Source organism: Aplysia californica, unplaced genomic scaffold (genome assembly GCF_000002075.1).
Source record: "Aplysia californica isolate F4 #8 unplaced genomic scaffold, AplCal3.0 scaffold00494, whole genome shotgun sequence".
NCBI classification, from domain to species: domain Eukaryota; kingdom Metazoa; phylum Mollusca; class Gastropoda; order Aplysiida; family Aplysiidae; genus Aplysia; species Aplysia californica.
In genome coordinates, this window is record NW_004797764.1 from 203,510 (window position 1) to 225,549 (window position 22,040).

General features: G+C 41.4%; 2 protein-coding genes across 2 annotated transcripts in view; one reads left to right on the plus strand and one right to left on the minus strand.

The window, feature by feature from the left end:
• Positions 1 to 11,776, plus strand: part of LOC101862750 (angiopoietin-2) — a 13,713-nt gene extending 1,937 nt beyond the window's left edge. The window contains exons 2-6 of the mRNA XM_005105820.2: positions 165 to 885; positions 2,908 to 3,378; positions 7,319 to 7,435; positions 8,672 to 8,791; positions 10,489 to 11,776. Coding sequence (XP_005105877.1) covers positions 229 to 885; positions 2,908 to 3,378; positions 7,319 to 7,435; positions 8,672 to 8,791; positions 10,489 to 10,860 — 1,737 coding nt within the window. The 5' untranslated portion in view covers positions 165 to 228 and the 3' untranslated portion in view covers positions 10,861 to 11,776. The remainder of the gene's footprint in view (positions 1 to 164; positions 886 to 2,907; positions 3,379 to 7,318; positions 7,436 to 8,671; positions 8,792 to 10,488) is intronic.
• A 7,275-nt stretch (positions 11,777 to 19,051) lies between these two features.
• Positions 19,052 to 22,040, minus strand: part of LOC101845023 (chloride channel CLIC-like protein 1) — a gene marked incomplete in the record, with an annotated part of 13,775 nt that continues 10,786 nt past the window's right edge. The window contains 1 exon segment of the mRNA XM_005105829.3: positions 19,052 to 20,703. Within this exon segment, the coding sequence (XP_005105886.2) occupies positions 19,861 to 20,703 (843 nt within the window).

Consider the following 22,040-nt stretch of genomic DNA (forward strand, 5'->3'; position numbering starts at 1 on the left):
CTGGGCTTTTGTTAGGTTGTTTTTTTTTCCAATTTAAAATGTGTTTCAAATTTGTTAAATAATGCACAAATACACATCATTGTTGATTCTTAAGAAGTATGAAAGTTTCGCTTTACACCCAAAATTTCGGTTGAAATATTATCATGTATGTCTCTCTTCTACAGACTTTCTTCTGACAAAGCCACATACAGATCTTTGTAACTAAGAACAACAAACTGAGTTCTGGCAATGGACGCCAGCGCGATGTCTGGTTATATATTTTTGGCAGCAGCAGTGTTCCTGTCCTCCAGCGCACTAGTCCTCAAAACGACGACTGATGAAGTGGAAGTTGGGAGAACGACAAACGTTTCCTTAGAATGTGTCGACAATTATCCCCTACCGGGCATTTCAGAGGTCATCATGGTGAGAATACTGAAAAAAGACCTTTCTGGATGGACCATAACTGCAGATCTTCGAGTCGACGGAACCAAGGTATCGGCGAAACGCAATGACGTCCTCGCTGAAGGCAAGATCTCCAAAAGGTATCTGCGGTTAACGTGGCCTGTGGCGACTAACGATATTGTTGGCATGTATCGATGTGACGCTATCAGCCTGACCGCCCAGGCGGGGGTGAGCTGGCAGAAGAGCATGCCGACTTCCATCTCCCGGAAGAAGGGGGTCACTCTGCAGAGTCAGGTGGTGGAGGAGAACAAGGAGGAGAACAAGGAGGAGGACCTCCAGCGACAGCGCCCTAAGAAACAGACAAATATGGAAGATGTCACAGAAACTGCGGCGGACAACAAGACAGACTGCGTGCAGCAAGCAGAAGAGGTTCTCCAGAACGTGACAGCCAAGGTGGAGGCTCTCGAGGCCAGCTTTGAGAGCAAGTGGAAGAGCCAGTTACAGGTGAGCTTTTCTTTAGTTTAGTTTAGTTTTGTTTTGTTTTTCTATACGTTTAAGGCACTTGGGACACAAATAGGTCATACTATTCTAAGTGCTGAAGATTAGAGGGGATACTAGATGGTGACATACAAAAAAAAGAAGAAGGAGAGATAACAGCGATAGGATAGAAGGAGCAAACCAAAACCAGAGCACGCGCCAACCACTCACAGAATCTTTCTATGAGTATTGCGCCTTACTAATGAGGAGTGATGTTTGGTGAGGCCGGGGTTTTCTAGTCCTCTCTCGTGACGAGGAAACATTTACCGAGGAATAACTTTTCCAAAAAGAACGTGCAGCTAAACTAAACGTTTCATGTGGGAGGAGGAGAAGAAGAAAGGGGAGAAAGAGGAGGAGGAGGAGGAGGAGGAGGAGGAGGAGGAGGAGGAGGAGGAGGAGGAGGAGGAGGAGGAGGAGGAGGAGGAGGAGGAGGAGAAAGAGGAGGAAGAGGAAGAAGATATGGGAGAGGTCGGAGGAGGAGGAACATGAGGAAGAGGAGCAGGACGACGATGAAGATAAGAATGGGGGAGGAGGAGAAGGAAGAGGAGGAGGAGGACGATGGGTAGGAGAGAAGTAAGGGAGGATCATCATCCTCATCATCCCGTGCCTTGCCGTGTGGCGTGGGCGATCATGGACCTCCATTTCACTCTGTCCCGCGTTGCAGCGATGGTGTCTGTTGTTCTTGCTCTTCCCAGCCATGTTGTTCACTTGTCCAGTATCTTTTCCCTCTGCGACAAGGGAGTACCTAAGTGGGACACCACAGACTGGTAGATGGGATCTATATCTGCGGCTAATTTGGTGTGTACCGACTGATAATTCTTGTGACAGGCACCATTGTGATGTTTCTTTTTTTTCTTTCTTTTTTTTATAAGTGTTTTACGGCGCTCGCGACTGCATGAGGTCATAATATGAGTGTGCAGGATACACCAAACATTTTCAGTTGGTAGGAAATTTTGAATTTTGCCCAGGTGGCGGCCGAATCCTGCTCATATCAATTTCATACCACCAAGGTATCTTTAGCTTGAACACGGGACCTCCGAGATTTTTCACCCTTTACGAGAAGGCAAGGTGTAGATCTTTCCTACTAGAAGATCAGGGGTCTGGCTGAAAGACAGCTGTAAGGAGCCAAGGAGTACCATTATAAAAGCTGCAGGAAGAGTCAGGAGCCCAGAGGAGGGGACAAAGGAGGTGGGGCAGAAAAGGGAGACTAAAGCAGACGACAAAACATTGCAGGAAAGGAGGTGAAATGAGACAGTTTTAGAGTGATGTTTCTACATTTGCATTCCGAGTGAGTGAAATGTCAGAAGGTAACAAGCATATTAATGTTGGTAGAAGTAAAGCGTACCCCCCCCCCCCATCTGTAACTCCACTCCCTGACCGAGAGTGCAATATCCAAGGTCACCGTTGGTGTTGCAGTAAACGGTGGGTCGTCATTCTTGTGATTTTTGGAGTCGCGGGGCTATTTTTTTACAATATGAATTTTCATTTTATTGTTTTGTGTTGTTGTTGTTTTTTGGGGGGTTGTTGTTTTGTTTTGTTTTTGCTTATTTATTTATTGTAAACCTTTATTTAATTTTTCTTTCTTGGTTGGGGGGGGGGGGGGGGGGGGGGATACACACACCGTGTGGGCACAGTAAGCAGTGGGCGGCCATCCTTTTTTTGCGAGTCGCAAGGCTATTTTTTTTACAATATGCATTTCTATTTTATTTATCTTTTTTGTATATTTATTAATATTTTTAAAAAATTAATTAACAAGGGGGGGGGGGTATACAATCGAACCTTCTCTAACGGTCACCTGTCCAAGACAAACGACCATTTCCCACCCCTCCCCCCTTTTTAAAAGATACTATAATCACACTGTCACAAACGTTCACCTGTTTAAAACAACCTCTTCCCCCCATGACTATGGGTGGCCATCTTGGACAATTTCAGCTGTACTTTAGCTTTACGATAACCATCATAATCGTAATTTGTGACGTCACTTTACAGGTTCTGAGCCACACGGTAGAGCAGAAGACGAGGCAGTGTCCTGACCAACCACTCTCGCAGATACGTCAGATCCTAGAACACATGGCGATCATCATGGGTCATGACAAAAAAGAATTTCTACAACAGAAAGAAGACATCCTTGAAAATGTCACGGCCACAGCTGACCTGAGCATAAGAGAACTTCTGCAACAGAAAGATGATATTCGTGCAAGTATCTCAGCGACCTTTGAGAAGGAGAGAAAAACATTTCTACAACAAAAAGAAGACATTCTTGAAAGTGCCACAGCAACGCAAAGAGAATTTCAGCAACAGAAAGATGACATGCTTGAAAGTATTAAAGAGACCTTTGAGCAGGAGAAAACAACATTTCTACAACAAAAAGAAGACATTCTTGAAAGTGTCACAGCGAAAGTCCAGGCCCTTGAAGCGAGTTTCGACAGCAAGCTGAACGCTATGAAGATCCAGCTAAGGGTGAGAACCTTTCAAAGTTTTTTATCTCCAATATTGATGAGTTAACCTTATTTATGCAGGACTTGTTTGTCCAGAAATAGTCAGGAAATATGTGGTATCGTATCGAAGAAACCGACATTTTCCCTCATGTTTGGCAATTCTAAAAAATGAATTTGGGATCAGCCCCTTTTATGAGCACATAAAAACTCAACTACGAGTGGATTGTGTTGAAAACCGTTGATCAAATGCACAAAAAGTAAATTGTCCGTTGCCAATGACACTCAAACTTTGAAAGCCACCAAATTAAGGCGATCACTTTCTTGCTTATTCCTCCTCTGACACCAGGCGACTCTCATCTTCTTCAATAGCAAATAGTACGACTATTACAGTATTCAAGATAGATAACAGTGTTGACAGGGGGGGGGTATAAGCTATACCTTACTTACTCTACTTTACTTTATCCGTCCTCTGTACCTTTAAGGTGTAGAGGGGAGAAAGAGCTTCCTGTCTCTAGCAAGTTTGATTGCCTGGCTGGGTGGGATGTGGGATATTGAATGTTCTCAGGGTATCCTTCACACCCTGGATCCAGTTCTTTCTTGGTCTTCCTCTTGCTTTGTACCCTGATAATTTCCTGTAGTAGGCTTTACTGGCAAACTGGTTAGGTGCCATATATGTGAGATGTCAAAACCACCTGATTGTTTGCCTTCGGATGTAGTGGAGGACAGGTGCTGTTCCCACCATTTCTCTGATCTTGCTGTTTCCGACCATGTCCCGTCTGGTTTTGTTGACGGCTCTCCTTAGACATCTCGTCTCGCAGCTGGTTATCTTACGTTCCAGACTTTTGGTCAGGGTCCATGTCTGGCACTGGTAGGTCAAGGTGGGGATGAAGATGGAGTTAATGAGCTTGACTTTGGTCTCAACGGGGAAATTAAGATGTTTTTTAGGAGTGGGGCAAGCTGGTAGCTGACGCTGCTAGCCTTTTGTACTCTCGTCTCAATTTCTCTGTTGAGACTTCCGTCTTCCGAAAAGATGCTACCAAGATACTTGAACTTGCTGACTTGTTTCAGCGGATTTCCGTCGATGGTGATGTTAAGGTTGTCAGGTGTTCTGCTGATTTTCATCGTCTCCGTTTTGCTTTTACTGATCTTCATGTTGAGCTTTTCACATTGTGTATTCAGCCTGTCTGTGTGCTCTTGAAGTTGCTCTTCTTTCTCATATGCCAGGCCTTGATCGTCCACAAACAGCATATAACCTTTACCATTCCACTATATTTCACCATTCAAGATAAAAGGGTACTTTTTATCAAAAAGAGAACAAATGAACACGCTTTAGGATGATACCAATGCCTCCATATGCCCCAAATTTGACGACCCCCTGATTCCACCATGTCGTGACACAATTTTTTTTTTAAACATCGCAAAAGAAACTTGCGTCCTTGGATGTTTAAAAGTGGATACTTATCCATGATCCTCTACAAGTCTCTTCATGACTCTCCTATCTATCTATCTATCTATCTATCTATCTATCTATCTATCTATCTATCTATCTATCTATCTATCTATCTATCTATCTATCTATCTATCTATCTATTTATCTATCTATCTAACTGTACTGGTTTTTGAAAAATGGTGGATGAAAGACAGAGGGAGAGTGAGAACGGGAGAGAGAGAGGGAAAGAGAGGGAGAGAGAGGGATATATATATATATATATATATATATATATATATATATATATATAGAGAGATATATATATATATATAGAGAGAGAGAGAGAGAGAGAGAGAGAGAGAGAGAGAGAGAGAGAGAGAGAGAGAGAGAGACGTAGACGCTAATTTGCGACACTTTTAAAAAAGTCGGTCCTAAGATTGAATAAAGTCAGCTGAGAGTTACGTGAATTCCAACCTGGTGTTTCATTAAGAAGAGAAATGACATCATTATTTTATATAATAATAATAATAATAATAATATAATAATAATAATAATAATAATAATAATAATAATAATAATAATAATATAATAATAATAATGATAATAATAAATGACATTTATATAGCGCCCACCCCGATTAAAGTACACAGGCTCTGAGCGGTTTACAATACAGTATAACATACAACAGTAACATAAGACGTTGTGTTTTGAAAATTACTCCAAATTATATTCATCTTATTAATTTAAAAACAGAAACGACATCAGCTGACATCTGAATGAATCAAAAGATTTGATCTCTCTTAAAGTACTTGGTAAAACATTACAGATCTTGTGGCATTAGTATTCACATGCCCTTTCAGTTCACCCATTGTTTTAATTTTTCATAGATGATAAAATAGATTTCTTTTTGTCAGATGGTGACCTTAAACTTCGAGTTAGAATGTACTATGTTATCAGTCCTGAGTAAAAGGGTTCGTATTTCTTGCTGAGTATCAAAAGTTATTTAATTTTGTCGACTGACACTTTAGCAGAACATATTGACAGAGTGATAGACTCGGAAATTGAATGAGTAACAAAATTAATTGACAAATTGATAGAGTGGTAACAGATTTTTTAAAATATTTTTTTAGGTAAGTGTTTTACGGCGCTCGCAACTGCATAATATGGTCATGTGAGCGCGCGGGACACATTAAACATTTTCAGTTGGTAGGAAATTTTAAACTTTGCCTTGAGTGGCGGCCGAAGCCTACTCTTATCGATTTTGGACCACAAAGGGATCTTAAACGTGCACAACTTGCACCCGGGATCTCTGAGATTTGTTCGCCCTTGTCCGAGAAGGCTTGGCGTAGATCTTTCCTACTATAAGACCATGGGTGTGGCTGAAAGACAGCTGTAAGGAGCCAATGAGTAGCAGTAGAAAGGCTGCAGAAAGAGTCTGGAGCCCAGAGGAGGGGACAAAGGAGGAGAAGAGGTGGGGGTAGAAAGTGGAGACGAAAGCAAATGACAGAACATTGCTAGAGAGCAGGAAAGGGGGAGAAAAATTAAGAGAAGAAAATTTCCAGAAGCTATCCAGATTCCAACCCGGGACCTATTGATTAAGCTCTGGACCACGAGAGCCCCCGGCCGGTAAATGAACTGAGAGATAAACTGAGAAATTCAATAAATGATAACTGGGAAATTGACTGAGTGATACATTGGGAATTAACTTTGTGATGAACTGGGAAACAGACAGAGCGTAAACTGGGAAATTAAGTGCATTATAACTGGGAAATAAGTTCAGTAATAAATTTAAAAAATGACGGAATTTTTAATTGAAAAATTGACAATAGAATCTATAACTGGAAAATGAATTGAGTGACAAATTGAAAAACTGGCTGAGTGATACATTGAGAAATTGACTCCGTGATAAACTCGGAAATGGGTTGAGGGATAAATTCGAAAATGGATTGAGGGATAAACTGAGAAATTGACTAAGCGATAACTGATAAATTAATTGAGTGATAAATTGAAAATTTGAATGAATGATCAACTGAATGATTGACATCTCAAGTTCCGGATTCTGGCTTCTAGCTGCCACTCCACCTGTCTCCTCAGCCCGCCTGGGATCCTCTGTACTGTGTAGAAGCCTGCCCGATTTTACCTCGCCATCTCACACAGCTGCACACCACTCTACTCTTTTTCTATTGTTTTTATCTCGTGGGTGGTTAGTGGGTGCTCAGTGCTCAGATGCGGTTTGTTCCTTCTTTCCCATCAAACACCTATCGTCCTTATCCCTTCTTTTGTTGTTGTTGTTGTTGTTGTTGTTGTGTTTGTTACTCTTTTGTAACACCTCTTATCTTTGGTGCTTATAAATATATATATATATATATATATATATATATATATATGTGTGTGTGTGTGTGTGTGTGTGTGTGTGTGTGTGTGTGTGTGTGTGTGTGTGTGTGTGTGTGTGTGTGTGTGTGTGTGTGCGTATACATATAATTGTGTTACAAGTGCGTAAAACTCTTATTAAAATCAAAGATTTCTCCCCCAGCCCGAATCGTGTGCTGACGTACAGAGTTCAAAACACCGACCCGTGGTCACTCTCATTAACGGCATGACTGTTGTCTGCGACACCAAGACTGACAGCGGCGGGTGGATAGTTATACAGGTGAGGTTATTCCTTTTTCTTTTCGGTAAATGTTTTACGGCGCTCGCAACTGCATAAGGTAAGGTCATATGAGCGCGCAGGACACACCAAACATTTTCAGTTGGTGGGAAATGAGGAAGCGTGTGTGTTCACCGCATGCAACTAAAACGGAGGCGGAAGATTCAGAAACAGTTCTAACGCTTTCAACTGATTATCTCGTTTATTAGAAGAAACATTCATTTACGGAGGGTAAGGAAGGCTGCAGAAAGAGTCAGGAGCCCAGAGGAGGAGGAAAAGGAGGTGGGGGGGTGGGGTAGAAAGAAGAGACGAAAGCAGGTAAGATTATTCACAAGATTTTTACCTGAATACAGGCATATACAATACAAGTGTGAGCAACATTTCACTCCAATACAAGCCAGTACAATGCAGGTAAGATCATCATTATTTTACTGTTATGTAGACTAATACAACACAGGTAAGATCATCATTTTTTTTACTGCTGTACAGGCTGATATGATACAGGTGAAATCAATATCATGTCACAGTAATGCTCTGTTACGAGCTAGATGCACACAAAGGGTCGTAACTTCAATAATGATTTTTTTAAAACCCTATAACAGATCTACCTGTAAGTTAAATTGTTGCTAAAAATTTACTCGTACTAAGGTATCTAGTTTTACTTCAAGAATTAGAATGAACCATAGACCGGTATGATAATTGTATCAATTTGATTTAACATACTTACTTACAAATGTACTTGGTTGGAGAGAGGCACAATGCCATAGCTGCTCCTCCCTCCTCTCCAGGATCCATGAAAGAGTCTGCCTGCTGATCGTACCAGTTAACAGCTGGTTGGATACTCTTCTGGATTTTCCACGCAGGTTGCTGTCTTTCCCCGACCTTCTTTAGACATCAGCTTCCCTTAGTCTATCCATTTTGTGTGATGTGGTGCCTTCATCCTCTGTGTGGTCGTTGAACTGTCCCCGTCGTTTTAAGCAAGAAAAATTCTGAAATTATGCAAACTGAGCCCAAAAATGTGAAATTATGCGATTCTGTTAATTTTAACAAAGAATGATAATGGAAAATAATCGGAATTTATGCAAAAAATTATCAAATTTTGCTAAATTATGCGGGGTGCATAAAACCACGGGACATGTTGAACCATTTTGTCAACGCTGCCATGACTGTTTGAGGATCTAATTTTGTAATTGCAGTATGATAATAGTCCCAACAATCTAAAGTTCTGTCTGTACACAGAGACGGGTTTCGGCCGACGTGGACTTCTATCGTGGCTGGGCAGACTATAAGAACGGGTTTGGAGACCTCGCTGGAAACTTCTGGTTTGGTTTGGAGAAAATCCACCAGCTGACAAATACGGTAATTCGCATTTACTTTAGTATTTTCTTTTCAAATACCGAGCTGATTTTCTGTTTTCACAGAAGTCTCTTTTGTATAAGTGGGTGATTGGAGAGTGCTACTGGTAGGGCCAACTTCTTTACTTTTCCCCAGGTGTTTGTCTGTCTGTCTGTCCCAGCACTAAAGGAGTGTCGTTGTGTTTCTCTTTACTCAAACAAACAAACGTCTGTAAGGGGGCTCTCGTGGCCTACAGGTTAGGGTGTTGGCCTCTCATTCAAAGGTCCCGGGTTCGGATTCGGGTAGGGACAGAAAAATTTTCTTCTCTAAAAATTGTCTCCTTTCACCTCCTTTCCTGCTCTCTAGCAATGTTCTGTTGTCTGCTTTCGTCTTCTCTTTCTGCCCCCACCCCGTCACCTCCTTTGCCCACTCCTTTGGGCTTCTGACTCTTAGTTTTTTTTGCAGGCTTTCTACTGCTACCCCTGGCTCCTACTTACTGCTGTCTTTCAGCCACACCCCTGATCTTCTGGTAGGAAAGACCTTCACCTAGCTTTCTCTGACAACGGTCAAAAAATCTCGGAGGGCCTGTGTGCACGCTGCGCACATTAAAGATCCTTTGGTGGTTTAAAATCGATAAGGGTAGGCTTCTACCACCACCAGGGCAAAATCAAAAATGTCCTGCCAACTGAAAAAGTTTAATGTGCCCCGCGGGCTCAAATGACCTTATGCTGTTGCGAGCGCCGTTAAACACTTACCAAAAAAAAAAAAAATTATGTAAAATGTGTGGGTTTTTTGTGATACGAGTCAGTGTCCTGGAGCAGTGAATAAAAAGTACTTACGTATTTACTCCCACATTATTATCATATTTTGTATTTTTTGCAACAGATCGCTAGGTGTAGATCTTTTCTATCAGAAGATCAGGGGTGTGGCTGAAAGACAGCAGTAAGAAAGAGACAATTTATAGAGAAGAAAATTCTTCGGTCGCTACCCAGATTCGAACCCCGGGACCTTTGAATGAGAGGCTAACACCTTAACTTCTAGGCCACCCTATACTTATCTTTAGAGTCAAAAAAAAAAATTAATAGCTTCATTTTGGTCGATGAAACCATCCGATTGCTTCTTCTTTTTTTGTTACAATCGCCCACTCATTCTCACTTCTAAAAAACAAACAAAGAAACAAGCAAAAACAATCGTTCAGTAATATTTGCAGTTTTAAATTGTCTGAAGCGCGATGGAACCGATGTCTTTATACTCGGTATCTGTGTTTGATACGGGATAGAAATTTTCGGTTATGTTTTTCTTCTTCGTTTTTTTTTCTTTGTGGTAAATTAATGGCCCACTAGACATACATTTGAACTAAAACCGTGGACGTGTGATGTTCACCCACTAATACGCTCGACTCAGAAGAATTTTTTTTTCGGAGAAACAAAATCAATCAAAGCTAACTCGTTGTTTTTTTCTTTGGGGAGTTGTTTGTTGTTTTGTTGGGGGTTTTTTTGTTTGTTTGCTGGTTTGTTTGTTTGTTTGTTTGTTTGTTTGTTTTGGGGTGTTTTTTTGGGGGGGTGCGTGTTGTTGTTTTTTAACCTGTCTGTACCGTCCGTATCCAGGACAGGCTATTATTTTCCTTGTGGAACTCAAAGACTGCATTAAATTTGTCTGTGTTGAAATCACGCTCATCTGTAAAACAGTTGTTTAAATTTCCCTCTCGTTCTCATCACCAGAAGCAATACGAACTGAGGATCGATTTCGCATTCAACGGAAAAGACAACTTTGCCATCTACAACAACTTTTTACTGTATGGAGAATCTAAAAACTACAAACTTCAAATATCCGGGTTTTCTGGTAATGTAGCAAACGACATGGCCATCCACAATGGGCAAGCTTTCTCAACTAAGGACCGAGACAACGACTCAAGTTCATCAGTCTGCGCCAATTATAATCACGGAGCTTGGTGGTACAATAGCTGCCATTACGTGAATCTCAATGGAAAGTGGGGCATTGCAGGAAGCATGGGCATGAACTGGAAGAGTGTCACTGGATGGACAAAATCTGTCACCTCTTGCGAAATGAAAATTCGACCATTTGCTTCGTGAAAAATTGACCAATAATTATCAATCTTTTTATTGTGTATATATTTTACTGAATGTTGGGATTTTTTCCCCTGCTAAGTTACTTACTTTACTGTATACTCTTATCTTACAGTCAAAGATCTTTCTCTTGTGCCATAGTCGCCTTGTCTGGCATTAGAGAGTCAGTGTTGGAAGGAATATATGCTTTTGATAATATGTATTTCTACTTCTATTGCTAGGTGTTTATAATGGGTGAGTAGTGGTGACAGTTGATAGGGTACTGCATTTTTGGGGGTCTTCATTTCAATTTCCCTGTCCAAACTTTGGTCCTCTGTAAATATGCATTGCATCCCCCAATCTGTTTGAGCAGTGTACAGTCGGTGGTGATGTTTAGTGGGCTTGAGTTTTTGCTGACTTTCATTTCTGTCTGTTTTAGCAATGCCGTTTCTCATCGTGGTACAGAAATATATGATTTCGAAGAAAATGCAATTTTAATTCCAAATTTGTTCTCAGAAATTGTAAATCACTGCCTTTCAAACGCATTTAGAATCTATTTGAGACATAATGCTTGGTAAAATGACACAATAGTGGCTAAACTAAAGGAACGAGTTTTTTAAATGTTATTTTAAAGCAAAACCCTCATTTCAGGTGCCATCTCTTAGTTATAATGCTTACTACATAGAGAGAAGGAGATTAGAGAGACAGATGCTGAGGCAGACAGACAGAAAAAGGTCACGGGAAAAAATACTGCAAAATACAAAGACAAAATATTCAGAGAGAATTAGACAGAAAGAGTACAAGTACAAGACAAACAGGAGCTTGCAGACAATCAGAGAGGGTAACAAAGATAGGCTACCAGGTATACGAAGACATAATAATTGGAGTAAATATATTTTAAAAATGAAACAAAAATCCAAAGAATTGATGACTTAATACAACAGATCCAGACGTCAATGCCCATTTTTATTATAATATATTTGTGTGTATATATATATATATATATATATATATATATATATATATATATATATATATATATATATATATATAATTAATTAATCACAAAAGTGTCAGCACAAACAAACATGAGCAATAGAGACACAACATTTTGTACCGTACATAACTTGACAACAGAAAAACTAGAATATGTAAATCAATAGCAATAAACATTATATATTCATACTAGTTAGTCAGCTTTTGTTGCTTTTGTTGTTTTTGTTGTTGTTGTTGTTGTTTTTGTTTGTTTTGTTGTTGTTTTTTTAATAAGTTTTTTTTTACGGCACTCGCAACTGCATAAGGTCATACATGTATGAGCGCGCAGGAAACATTAAACATTTTCAGTTGTTAGGAATTGTTGCCCAGGTGGTGGCCGAAGCCTACTCCTATCGATATTAGAACACCAAGGGATCTTTAATGTGCACAACTTGCACACGGGCCCTCCGAGATTTTCCACCCTTGTCCGAGAGGCTAGGTGTAGATCTTTCCTACCAGAAGATCAGGGTTGTGGCTGAAAGACAGCAGTAAGAAGGAGCCAATAAGTAGCAGTAGAAAGGCTGTAGAAAGAGTCAGGAGCCCAGAGGAGGGGGCAAATGAGGTGAGGGGGTGGGGGGAGAAAGAGGAGACGAAAGCGACGACAGAACAATGCTAGAGAGAAGGAAAGGAGACAATTCTAGAGAGAAAAATTTTTGGCCGCTACCCGGATTCGAACCCGGGACCTTTAGATCAGAGGCGAACGCCTTAACCTCTAGGCCACGAGAGCCCCCAGCTTTTGTTTACTGGGGCCCGCGGACCGAAAAGGCCAAATAGGGACGGCTGAGATACACACATACAATGGAACCAAAAAAACTCGAATATCACGAATCTCGAAAACATTTCAAAATCCTAAAATAATTGTTATACTTTTTTACTGTACATCTCTGCCTTCCACCCCTGGCAGGGTACAGGCCACATACAAGCTCCTTCCGTTTATCTCTGTCCTTGGCCAACCTTTCAAACTCGTTCCATGTGAACTTCATCTCTCTCATGTCCCTTTCCACACATCTCCATGTTTCCCGTGGCCTACCCATGCCTCGTGCTCCCTGTGGGTTCCACTGCAACGACTGTTTTTACATGTATTTTGTTTTAGTAGGAGTTTTACGGCGCTCGCAACTGCATAATGTCATATGAGCGCGCAGCGACTGCCTTGTGATGTTTCCGCTGGGCCTTTTCTTACTATTAAAAACTCGAAAAGATGCACGCAAAACCCGAAATAAAAATGTGTAGAAAATCGTGAATTCTTTGAATTTTTTCTCTTCCGCAACCTTGTTCGTTCCAAAGGTTGTTCTCACTATTAAAAACTCGAAAAGATACAAGCAAAACTCGAAATAAAGATGTCAAGAAAATCGTGAATTCTTCGACTTTTTTCTTTTCCGCAACCTTGTTCCAAAGACTGAACACTTCACTGAAAAAATGGCAACGAGAGGAACTAGCTGGAGCGTTCATCTCCCAACCAGGAGGTTGTGGATTCAAATTTTTTTAAAAATAATAATAATAATGATAAATTAATAATAAATTAATAATAATGATAACAGATAGATAGATAGATAGATAGATAGATAGATAGATAGATAGATAGATAGATAGATAGATAGATAGATAGATAGATAGATAGATAGCATTTGTATAGCGCAAATCCCCGCTCAGCAGCAAGCTATATGCGCTTCCTAATCTATACTATTACCCCAGCAGACCTGAGAGCATTCTGAAACAATCTCAACTTCCTGGGAAGCATACAGTGCAAGCAGCCATTTATAGGCGCTAAAACACTAACATACTGACAAGACCTTTCGCGAGACTGGGTACCCATTTCAACCTGGGTGAAGTGAAGAAAGTTCGTGTAAAGTTCTCTGTCTTTCCCAAGGACACAACGTCGGGCCCGCGGCTCGAACCCCCGAACCCGCAACCCCACGATTACGAGTCCGGTAGCCTAACCACTCGGTCAACGACGCAAATCCCAACGGTAGAGTATGCCGTCCAAAAGTGAGTAGTTTCTTGCATTCCGTTTAAAATTTGTCTTTTTACCTGGCTGCCCCATCCAACGTCTCGGGATATTTTTCCTTGCAGTAAAAAACTTTTCAATCTCACTAAACATGCTGCCCAAGTTAGCCATTGTGATGTGTAGCAAGACTGGCTGGACATTTTGCGGAATCTTTAAAACCAAATCGTGTTTCTAAGAAGTAGGAAAAAACAGCGGAAATAAGCCTGCGTTTCTCATTTTAAAAGACAAACCGAAAGTAACATTGGGGCTTTTTTCGCATTTTTCCCCATGTCTGTGTGTGTTGTAGTTGTATCGATTTAGCTTTTTCTGCCCAAGTTACTGGTCTTAAAAATACTGGGATAGCGTTTTGAACATAATGTCCAAACCACGAAAACAACCGCAATAGTATTTATTCAAGAATGACGATAGTGTTTTTGGCGTGGGTAATCAGTCTGGCGTGTAAGGTAAGCGGTAGTGTTTTTGGCTTTAGATAGTGTTCATAGCGTGCGCCAAAGTCACTAAGTTTACAGAATGTGCAAAAAAATCACAATGGTGGTGTTCATGGCAGGAAAGCTTACGCCAAAACCATTACGGTAGTCTTTGTCTGTCCCTGTCCTTTTTAGGAAAGTAAAAATCTGAAATTATGCAAAATGAGCCCAAAAATGTGAAATTATGCGATTTTGTTAATTTTAACAAAGAATGATAAAGGAAAATAATCAGAAATTATGCAAAAAAATGATCAATTTTGCTAAATTATGCGGGGTGCATAAAACCACGGGGATAGCTTTATTGCATGGTGGTAGTGTTCTGAGCGTGTTACACCGCCGCGATGATAATGCTCATCTGGGATATTATTGTGATAGGTATGGTCTGTTATGGTTTTAACAAGATTAATGCGGGTGGTTGGCGGGTGTTCTGGACTTGTTTCCTCCTTTTTTCCAATCAAACATCTATCGGTCTTATCTCCCCCTCTTTTCTGTGTTTGTTACTCTCTTGTAACACTTCTAATCTTCGGCACTCATATTATTATTACTCGTACGGGCTTCTTATTGAGTTGCAAGTACCGTAAAACACTACCAAAATACAAAAAAAAGCAAGCCTGATTAATTGAATAGTGAAGGAACAGCCACTCAGCTCCCTTGGCCCCTAGCGTCGACGTGACGATGTCTAGCCGCCATCAATGCCGAGGGGTTATCACACTCCGTTACTGTCCCTCTTCGTCTACTTTTTATTTTTAGGTTTTTTTTGTTTCGTTGGGTTGTTGTTGTTGTTGTTTTTTGTAAGAGTTTTACGGCGCTCGCAACTATATAAGGCCATATGAGCGCGCGGGACACATTAAAAATTTTCAGTTGGTAGGAAATTTTGAATTCTGCCTGGGTGGCGGCCGAAACATGTTCTTATCGATTTTAGACCACCAAGGGACCTTTAACGTGCGCAACTTGCTCACGGGGCCTCCGAGGTTTTTCGCCCTTGTCCAAGAAGGCTAAGTGTATATCCTTACTACCAGAAGATCAGGGGCGCAGCTGAAAGACAGTAGTAAGGAGCCAAGGAGTAGCAGTAAAAAGGCTGCAGAAAGAGTCAGGAGCCCAGAGGAGGGGGCAAAGGAGGTGAGGGGATGGGGGAAGAAAATGGAGACGAAAGCAGACTACAGAACTTTGCTAGAGAGCAGGAAAGGAGGTGAAAGGAGACAATTTTGGAGAAGAGAATATTTCGGCCGCTACCTTGATTCGAACCCGGGCCCTTTGAATGAGAGACGAACACCTTAACCTCTAGGCCACGAGTCCCCTTCTTTGTCTACATCCCTGAATAATAATGTATGTGTTGAAAATATAGCCAAAAACTGTTTATTTTTGCATGACTGTGTTTCAAAGAGTATATATAATATGCGTGTGGGGGGGGGGGTCAATAAGTATTTGGTCTGGGTATGAAGAAATCATGATAGAGTGATGAAATTTCGCCAGCCTTTCAGCCTTTAGAAAAATTTTTTGTAACACAGCATGCAAATTTTCAGGAAAATCCGACAATAATAAGACACTAGTCAGCGTGTTCAATGAAACCATGTACAAAAACGTTTGGTTTTTCTTTGCTGAAGCTGTGCCATGGAGCCAGTTGAATATCGCTCAGTTATCAAGCATTTACATTTGCAAGGAAAATCCCTTTCGGACATTTTTTCAGGAAATTATCCAAGTTTATGGTGACACATGTCCTCGTTATAATACTGTGACATTCTGGGTTAGTAAATTCAAATCTGGATTCATGTCGGTGATGGATGAAGATCGTGAAGGGCGCCCATCCTTTGTGGTAACTGAAGAGAATGTATCCAGACTGAAGAAACTGGCTTTGCAAGACCGACGTATAATTGTTAAACAGCTCTCAAGTGAAAAGGGAATCAGAGTATGATCAATTGAAACGATTCCCCATGACCATCTTAACATGAATAAGTTACCTGCGCGGTGGGTACCCCGCCTTTTGAAAAGTGAGCAAAAGAAGCAGAGGGTTGAGTCCTGCAAAACTCTCCTTCGAATTGAGTCCAATGACACACATTTCTTTAAAAAACATGGTGACTATGGATGAAACATGGATTTATCATTTTGATCCAGAACAAAAAAGTCCTCAATGCAATGGAAAACCCCTTCTTCTGCCTCACCAAAGAAGGTAGAGGTAACACCATCAAGTGAAAAGGTCATGCTGTCGTGTTTTGGGGAGTGTGAAGGTATCATCCTGACTGACTACCAGGAAAATGAAAAAAAAAACAGTCACAGGGGACTACTATTCGGGTTTGCTGATAAAATTGCGGTCTGAATTGTTAAGAAAGAGGCGTGTAAAACTCCGTAATGGGGTCCTCCTACTGCATGGCAACGCCCCTGCGCACAGGACACAACATGCAGTCCAGACAGCAGAACAATGCGGCTTTGAAATCCTACTACACCCAGCTTATTCACCAGACCTAGCCCCTTCAAACTTTTTTCTGTTTCCTAATCTTTAAAAATCACTGAAAGGACGTCGTTTCCATGACAACGAGGACGCCACTGGAGCTGTAAAAGACTGGTTAGGAGCCCATTCTGGGTCTTTTTTTTTTCTCAAGGACTTTTGAAGGTCGAAGAGGGGTGGCAGAAATGAGTAACTCCGCATGGTGATTATGTAGAGAAATGAAAGTGTGTGTGCCAAGTTACAAAGCTGTACATGTATCTTTATTCCTTCATATTTAGACTAAAGATTTCTTGAACCCATCTTGTATAATACTCGTACGTTTACATACAGTTACACAACCACGGGCTCTTTCTCTCCTTTTGTCCCTGCGAGAGTCGAGCTTTCACCTTTCCAACTTTGCCACAACTTAGTGCCTTCAGCATATTACGTTGTTTTAGTTTCCCTTATCTTCAGCAGTAGGTAAGATAACTAATAAAAGACAAGAAAACAATAAAAGTATCATCATTCAAAAGTAAAGGTTTCCAGCCTTCACTCCCCCTCCCTCCCCGAATGAAGCATATCATTACATGTATTAGCATCAACTTAACAGTTTTCAGGGGGGGGGGGGGGAATGATGACTTATGGGGAAAGGAGGGGAGGGGGTCAGTGATGATGATCACATTTTCATGCATTGCTGCAGGGTAGATTTTGATAGCAGCCAACAACACAATGGGGAGACAGGGAAGGGGGGGATGTTGTTTTGCTGGAAATGAGACATGGAGCATCTCTCTAGAATTTTCCTTAGAGAACTGTCTATGCGTTTAAAGGCTTTTTTTAGTTTATTTCCATCGATAAAAGTAAGCATTTATTGAACTTTTGTTTTTGTTTTGGAAAGTGTTTTACGGCACTCGCAACTGCATAAGGTCATATGAGCGCGCGGAACACATTATGCATGTTTAGTTTGATAGAAATTAATTTTAATTTTGCGCGGATGGCAGCTGGAGCCTACTCTTATCGATTTTAGGGCCACCATGGGATCTCAAACGTGTACAATTTGCACATGTGAACTCCGAGATTTTCGCCCTTATCCAAGAAGGCTAGGTGTTAGATCTTACTATCCTAAGATCAACCAGCAGTAAGAAGGAGCCAAAGAGTAGCAGTAGAAAGGCTGCAGAAAGAGTCAGGAGCCCAGAGGATGGGGCAAAGAGTGAAGGGGGGAGGGACGAGAGAACAGAAAGTGGAGAGGGAAGCAGACGACAGAACATGATTAGAGAGCAGGAAAGATGGGAGCAGAAAATTTTTAGAAAAGAAAATTTCCCCCGTTGCTGTCAAGTTTCGAACCTGGGACTTCTAGAACGAGAGGCAAACACTGTACCTCTAGACCAGGAGAGTCTCCTTATTGAATTTAGTTTTTAATCATTGATATGTAAGGGTATGGGTTTACTGAACTTTATAGTCTACGATATTGATAAGTAAGGGTATGGGTATTGGGGTTTTTAAGTTTTAGTAAGGTTTTATGTCGCTCGCAACTGGATAAGGTCATATGAGCGCCAACGGTGGATGTCAACAGAGAAGTCCTTATAGGGAATCTGGTTTACTCTTCTCACGTCTCTAGCTTCAACAGCACAAAGTCTGCTTCGACTATCAAGGCACCCCGGAAATAGTGGGTCACAAGAGTGTGACAAACAACATACAAAAGAAATAGAGGGGAAATGACGATAGTAAGGATTAGGAAAGAAAAAGCAGCAGTTCCCTGTTGTAGTTCAGGCACAGATATGAGCATTACATTGATGAATCAACCCATTCACAATTCTACTGTGAATAAGAACATGTTAGTGTCCCCCCTTTGGGAATGGCAAGAGACACTTCAGTTGGTAGCACCGTCCTGGGGGGTGGGAGGGGGACTATGGTGAGGGAGAGGAGAGTATGATGAGGGAAGGGGGGGGGCGTGTAGGCTGAAAGATGGGGGAGCATAGTGTCCTGAGAGTGCAGTGCACAGCACAGAGCATAATAATTACACCACAGATACTAATAGAAAAATGTTTCAATGGGACATAGAAGAAAAAAATCCAAAGAGACAAGTGATCTTCTTGGTCTTCATTATTGTGTCCACTATTACTACAATCTCTATTGGTACAAGCTTTCTGTCAACTTCGAGGCACTTCCAAAGGAACGCACCATTTGTGAGGACGTCTGGCGTGACCTTATGAAGAACAAGCAAGAAATGTGCTCCAACTTGAATAAAGCGCCATGTTCGAACATAAGCAAAATGCCTGATAGAACTCTGTGTGATTATCTCTTAAAACACTTTAATGAAAATCTCCAAGGAATAAATTTTATAGACATGGGCTCACTCATGAAATCTAAAATACTCTAAACAAATTGTGCAAAATCAACATTCTCAGTTATATGGCACAGCAGCTAGCTGTTAGTCATTTCCCTACATCAATCCAAGAACTAAAAAAGAAACATCATAAAATATATGTACACTTTCTTTCAGACAAAGTGAAGAGATAAAATTTACACTCATTTCATTCCCTAGTAAAATAATGATATTGTGGCTTAGAGATTTCATAAAATGGGCAATAGATGAATAGGCCATATAACATTCCTCTCAAGTCTCGGTAAGAGAGGAGTAAATAACATAAAAATATATGTACATTAAAAAAAACATATCACAACATTCTGATACCGTTAAGGTTGGTGGCTGTCAAGAACCAAGTCTTTGGGAAAACCTTTATCTCCCTGTGGGAAAAACCTTCGTCTCATTGTCAGTTTGGGAAACCCTTTACCCCATTGTCCACTCAGGAAAACTTTCATCCCATTGTGGGCAAACTTTCATTTCACTGACCATTTAGGAAAATCTTCAAACCTTCACAACTTTGTCCACTCAGGAAAACCTTTAAAACGTTCACCTTTTTTTCTCACTGCTCACTGTCTACTCACGAAAACTTTCATCCCATTGTGGGCAAACCTTCATTTCATTGACCATTCTTCAGGAAAACCTTCAAAACATTCACCTTTCACCGCACTGTCTACTCCCCAAAACTTTCATCTCATAGTGGGAAAACCACCTCATTGTCCATTTGAGGAAAAATTCAAACCTTCTTCTCACTGTCCATATTAGACGAGACAGAATCCCCTCCGGCTAGACTGTCCACGTCATCCACACATCCCGCTACACCGACTCCTGTGGGAGAGTCAAGACTGCTACACGTACGCGACTCACATGAACGCGCAGGTCTAGTGTTGTCTACAACAGCCACGTCAGAACTGCTGGAGGGAAGTTCTTCTGACGGACCAACAGCAGCTGTTTTGTCTGTTCTGTTGTGTGAGAGGTTTTCTGAAGTTATTACAGCACCCGCTTTTTTTGTACTGCTGTGTATAGGTTCTTCTGAAGTAACAACAGCACCTGTTTTGTCTGTTCTGCTGCGTGAAAGTTCTTCTGAAGTCGTGACAGCTGCTGTTTTATTTGTGCCAGAAATGTCTGTGCTGCTGCTCAAGAGATCCTCTGAAGTTACAGCAGCCACTGTTTTGTCTACAACAGAGACATCCGTGCTGCTGGAGGGAAGGTTTTCTGAGCTGGATACAGCTGCTGTTCCAGCCCTAGAGCCAGCTGAGGAAGCTACGGCAGAGGAGCAGTAATCCTCTGATCTCGCAGACACGCTCCGCTCAGCTGCCGGCACGCTGGGAGTGAACCGAGAGACAGGGGTCTCAACATTTTCCTGTCTCTGGTCTGTTGCTGACACAGTCTCAGACGGGCTGATGGACAGAGCGGACATACGTTCAGAAAGTGAGGACTCTTCAGCACTCACTAGGCGGCGCACTGATCCTCCTCCTCCTCTTCCTCCTCTGTTTAGCCGACCTGCTGAAGATGGCGCTGCAACATTACTGTCATCAGTGTCTAGAGCACCTTGTGGCATGTGGCGTATCTCCTGTACCTGGGAAGAGAAAAATTAAAAGATTTTTAAAAAATGTAAAATAGTTAAACTCAACAACAACAAAAAGGGAGGTGTTTACGTATCATTCAAAAGGCAGGCTTTGATCCGGTAGACCCCACAGGGAGCACGAGGCAGGCGTAGGCCACGGGAAAAATGGAGGAGACGCGTGGAAAGGGACATGAGAGAGATGAAGCTCACTTGGAAGGAGCTAAAGGAAGGACGGTCCAGGACAGAGATAAATGGAAGGAGCTTGTATGTGGCCTATAGATACCCTGCCAGGGGTGAAAGGCATTGATTGCCAGAGCCTACCAGGGACGGGGGGGATACAACATCAACATCCCATCAGAAAGACCGACACACTCCATAAAAATTCTCTCAAAAAGGGAATCGACCTCGGATCTTCTGCATGCAACAACAAAGCACCTAACTACTACACAACAGACACTGGTTTCTGAAAGTTTAGTTTTAGTAAGAGTTTTACGGCACTTGCAACATGATATGGTCATATAAGTGCTGAAGATTAGAAGTGTTACAACAGAGTAACAAACACAAAAAAGAAGGAGGGGAGTTAAAGACGATAGATCTTTGATAGGAAAGAAGAAGCAAACCATACCAGAGCACCCGCCAACCACCCACACACCACAGACACTGGTTTATTAAAGTTTAATACAATGGCTAAAACAGTAAACCTCTACATTAGACTTTCCTTGAATAAATCGGGCAATTGGAGTTTGAAATGATTAACAGGTGCCACTGTTCAGTTCTACTTTTTCCTTTCCCTCACTTGTTTCAGTCTCTCTGTCCAACTTTTTCACTGCACTGACTTATTGTGTATAATATGTGCTTCTCTTTATTCAAACAAACAAAACAAGCATGACAGTAACACCAACGAGGAAGTATTAAGAAGAACGAAACAGAGCCCAGTCAGAGATGAGGTGAGAAGAAGGTGTTGGTGATGGATTGGACACACTTTCAGGAAGTCAAGCAGCTGCATTACAAGAAAAGTATTAGATTGGAAACCACAGGGTAAAAGATCAAGGGGGAAACCACGTGGAACCTAGAGAAGAGTCATGAAAATGGATGTACAGAAAAGTGGGAAGACATGGAGTGACATCAAGCGACAAGCCCAGGATAGGGAAAAGTGGAAAGTGTTTGTTCGTGGCCTATCTCCGGATCCAGGGTGTGAAAGGCAACGATGATGATGTTGAGTTAGAGTAAAAATAAGCACACGACTCAACAGAGATCATGTTCACTGGATATCTAAAAAGTAACAGGAATGTAAAACAGAGGGGAAAAACCTCACCTTGACAGAGAAGTGATGGTGATTTCGGGGGGGG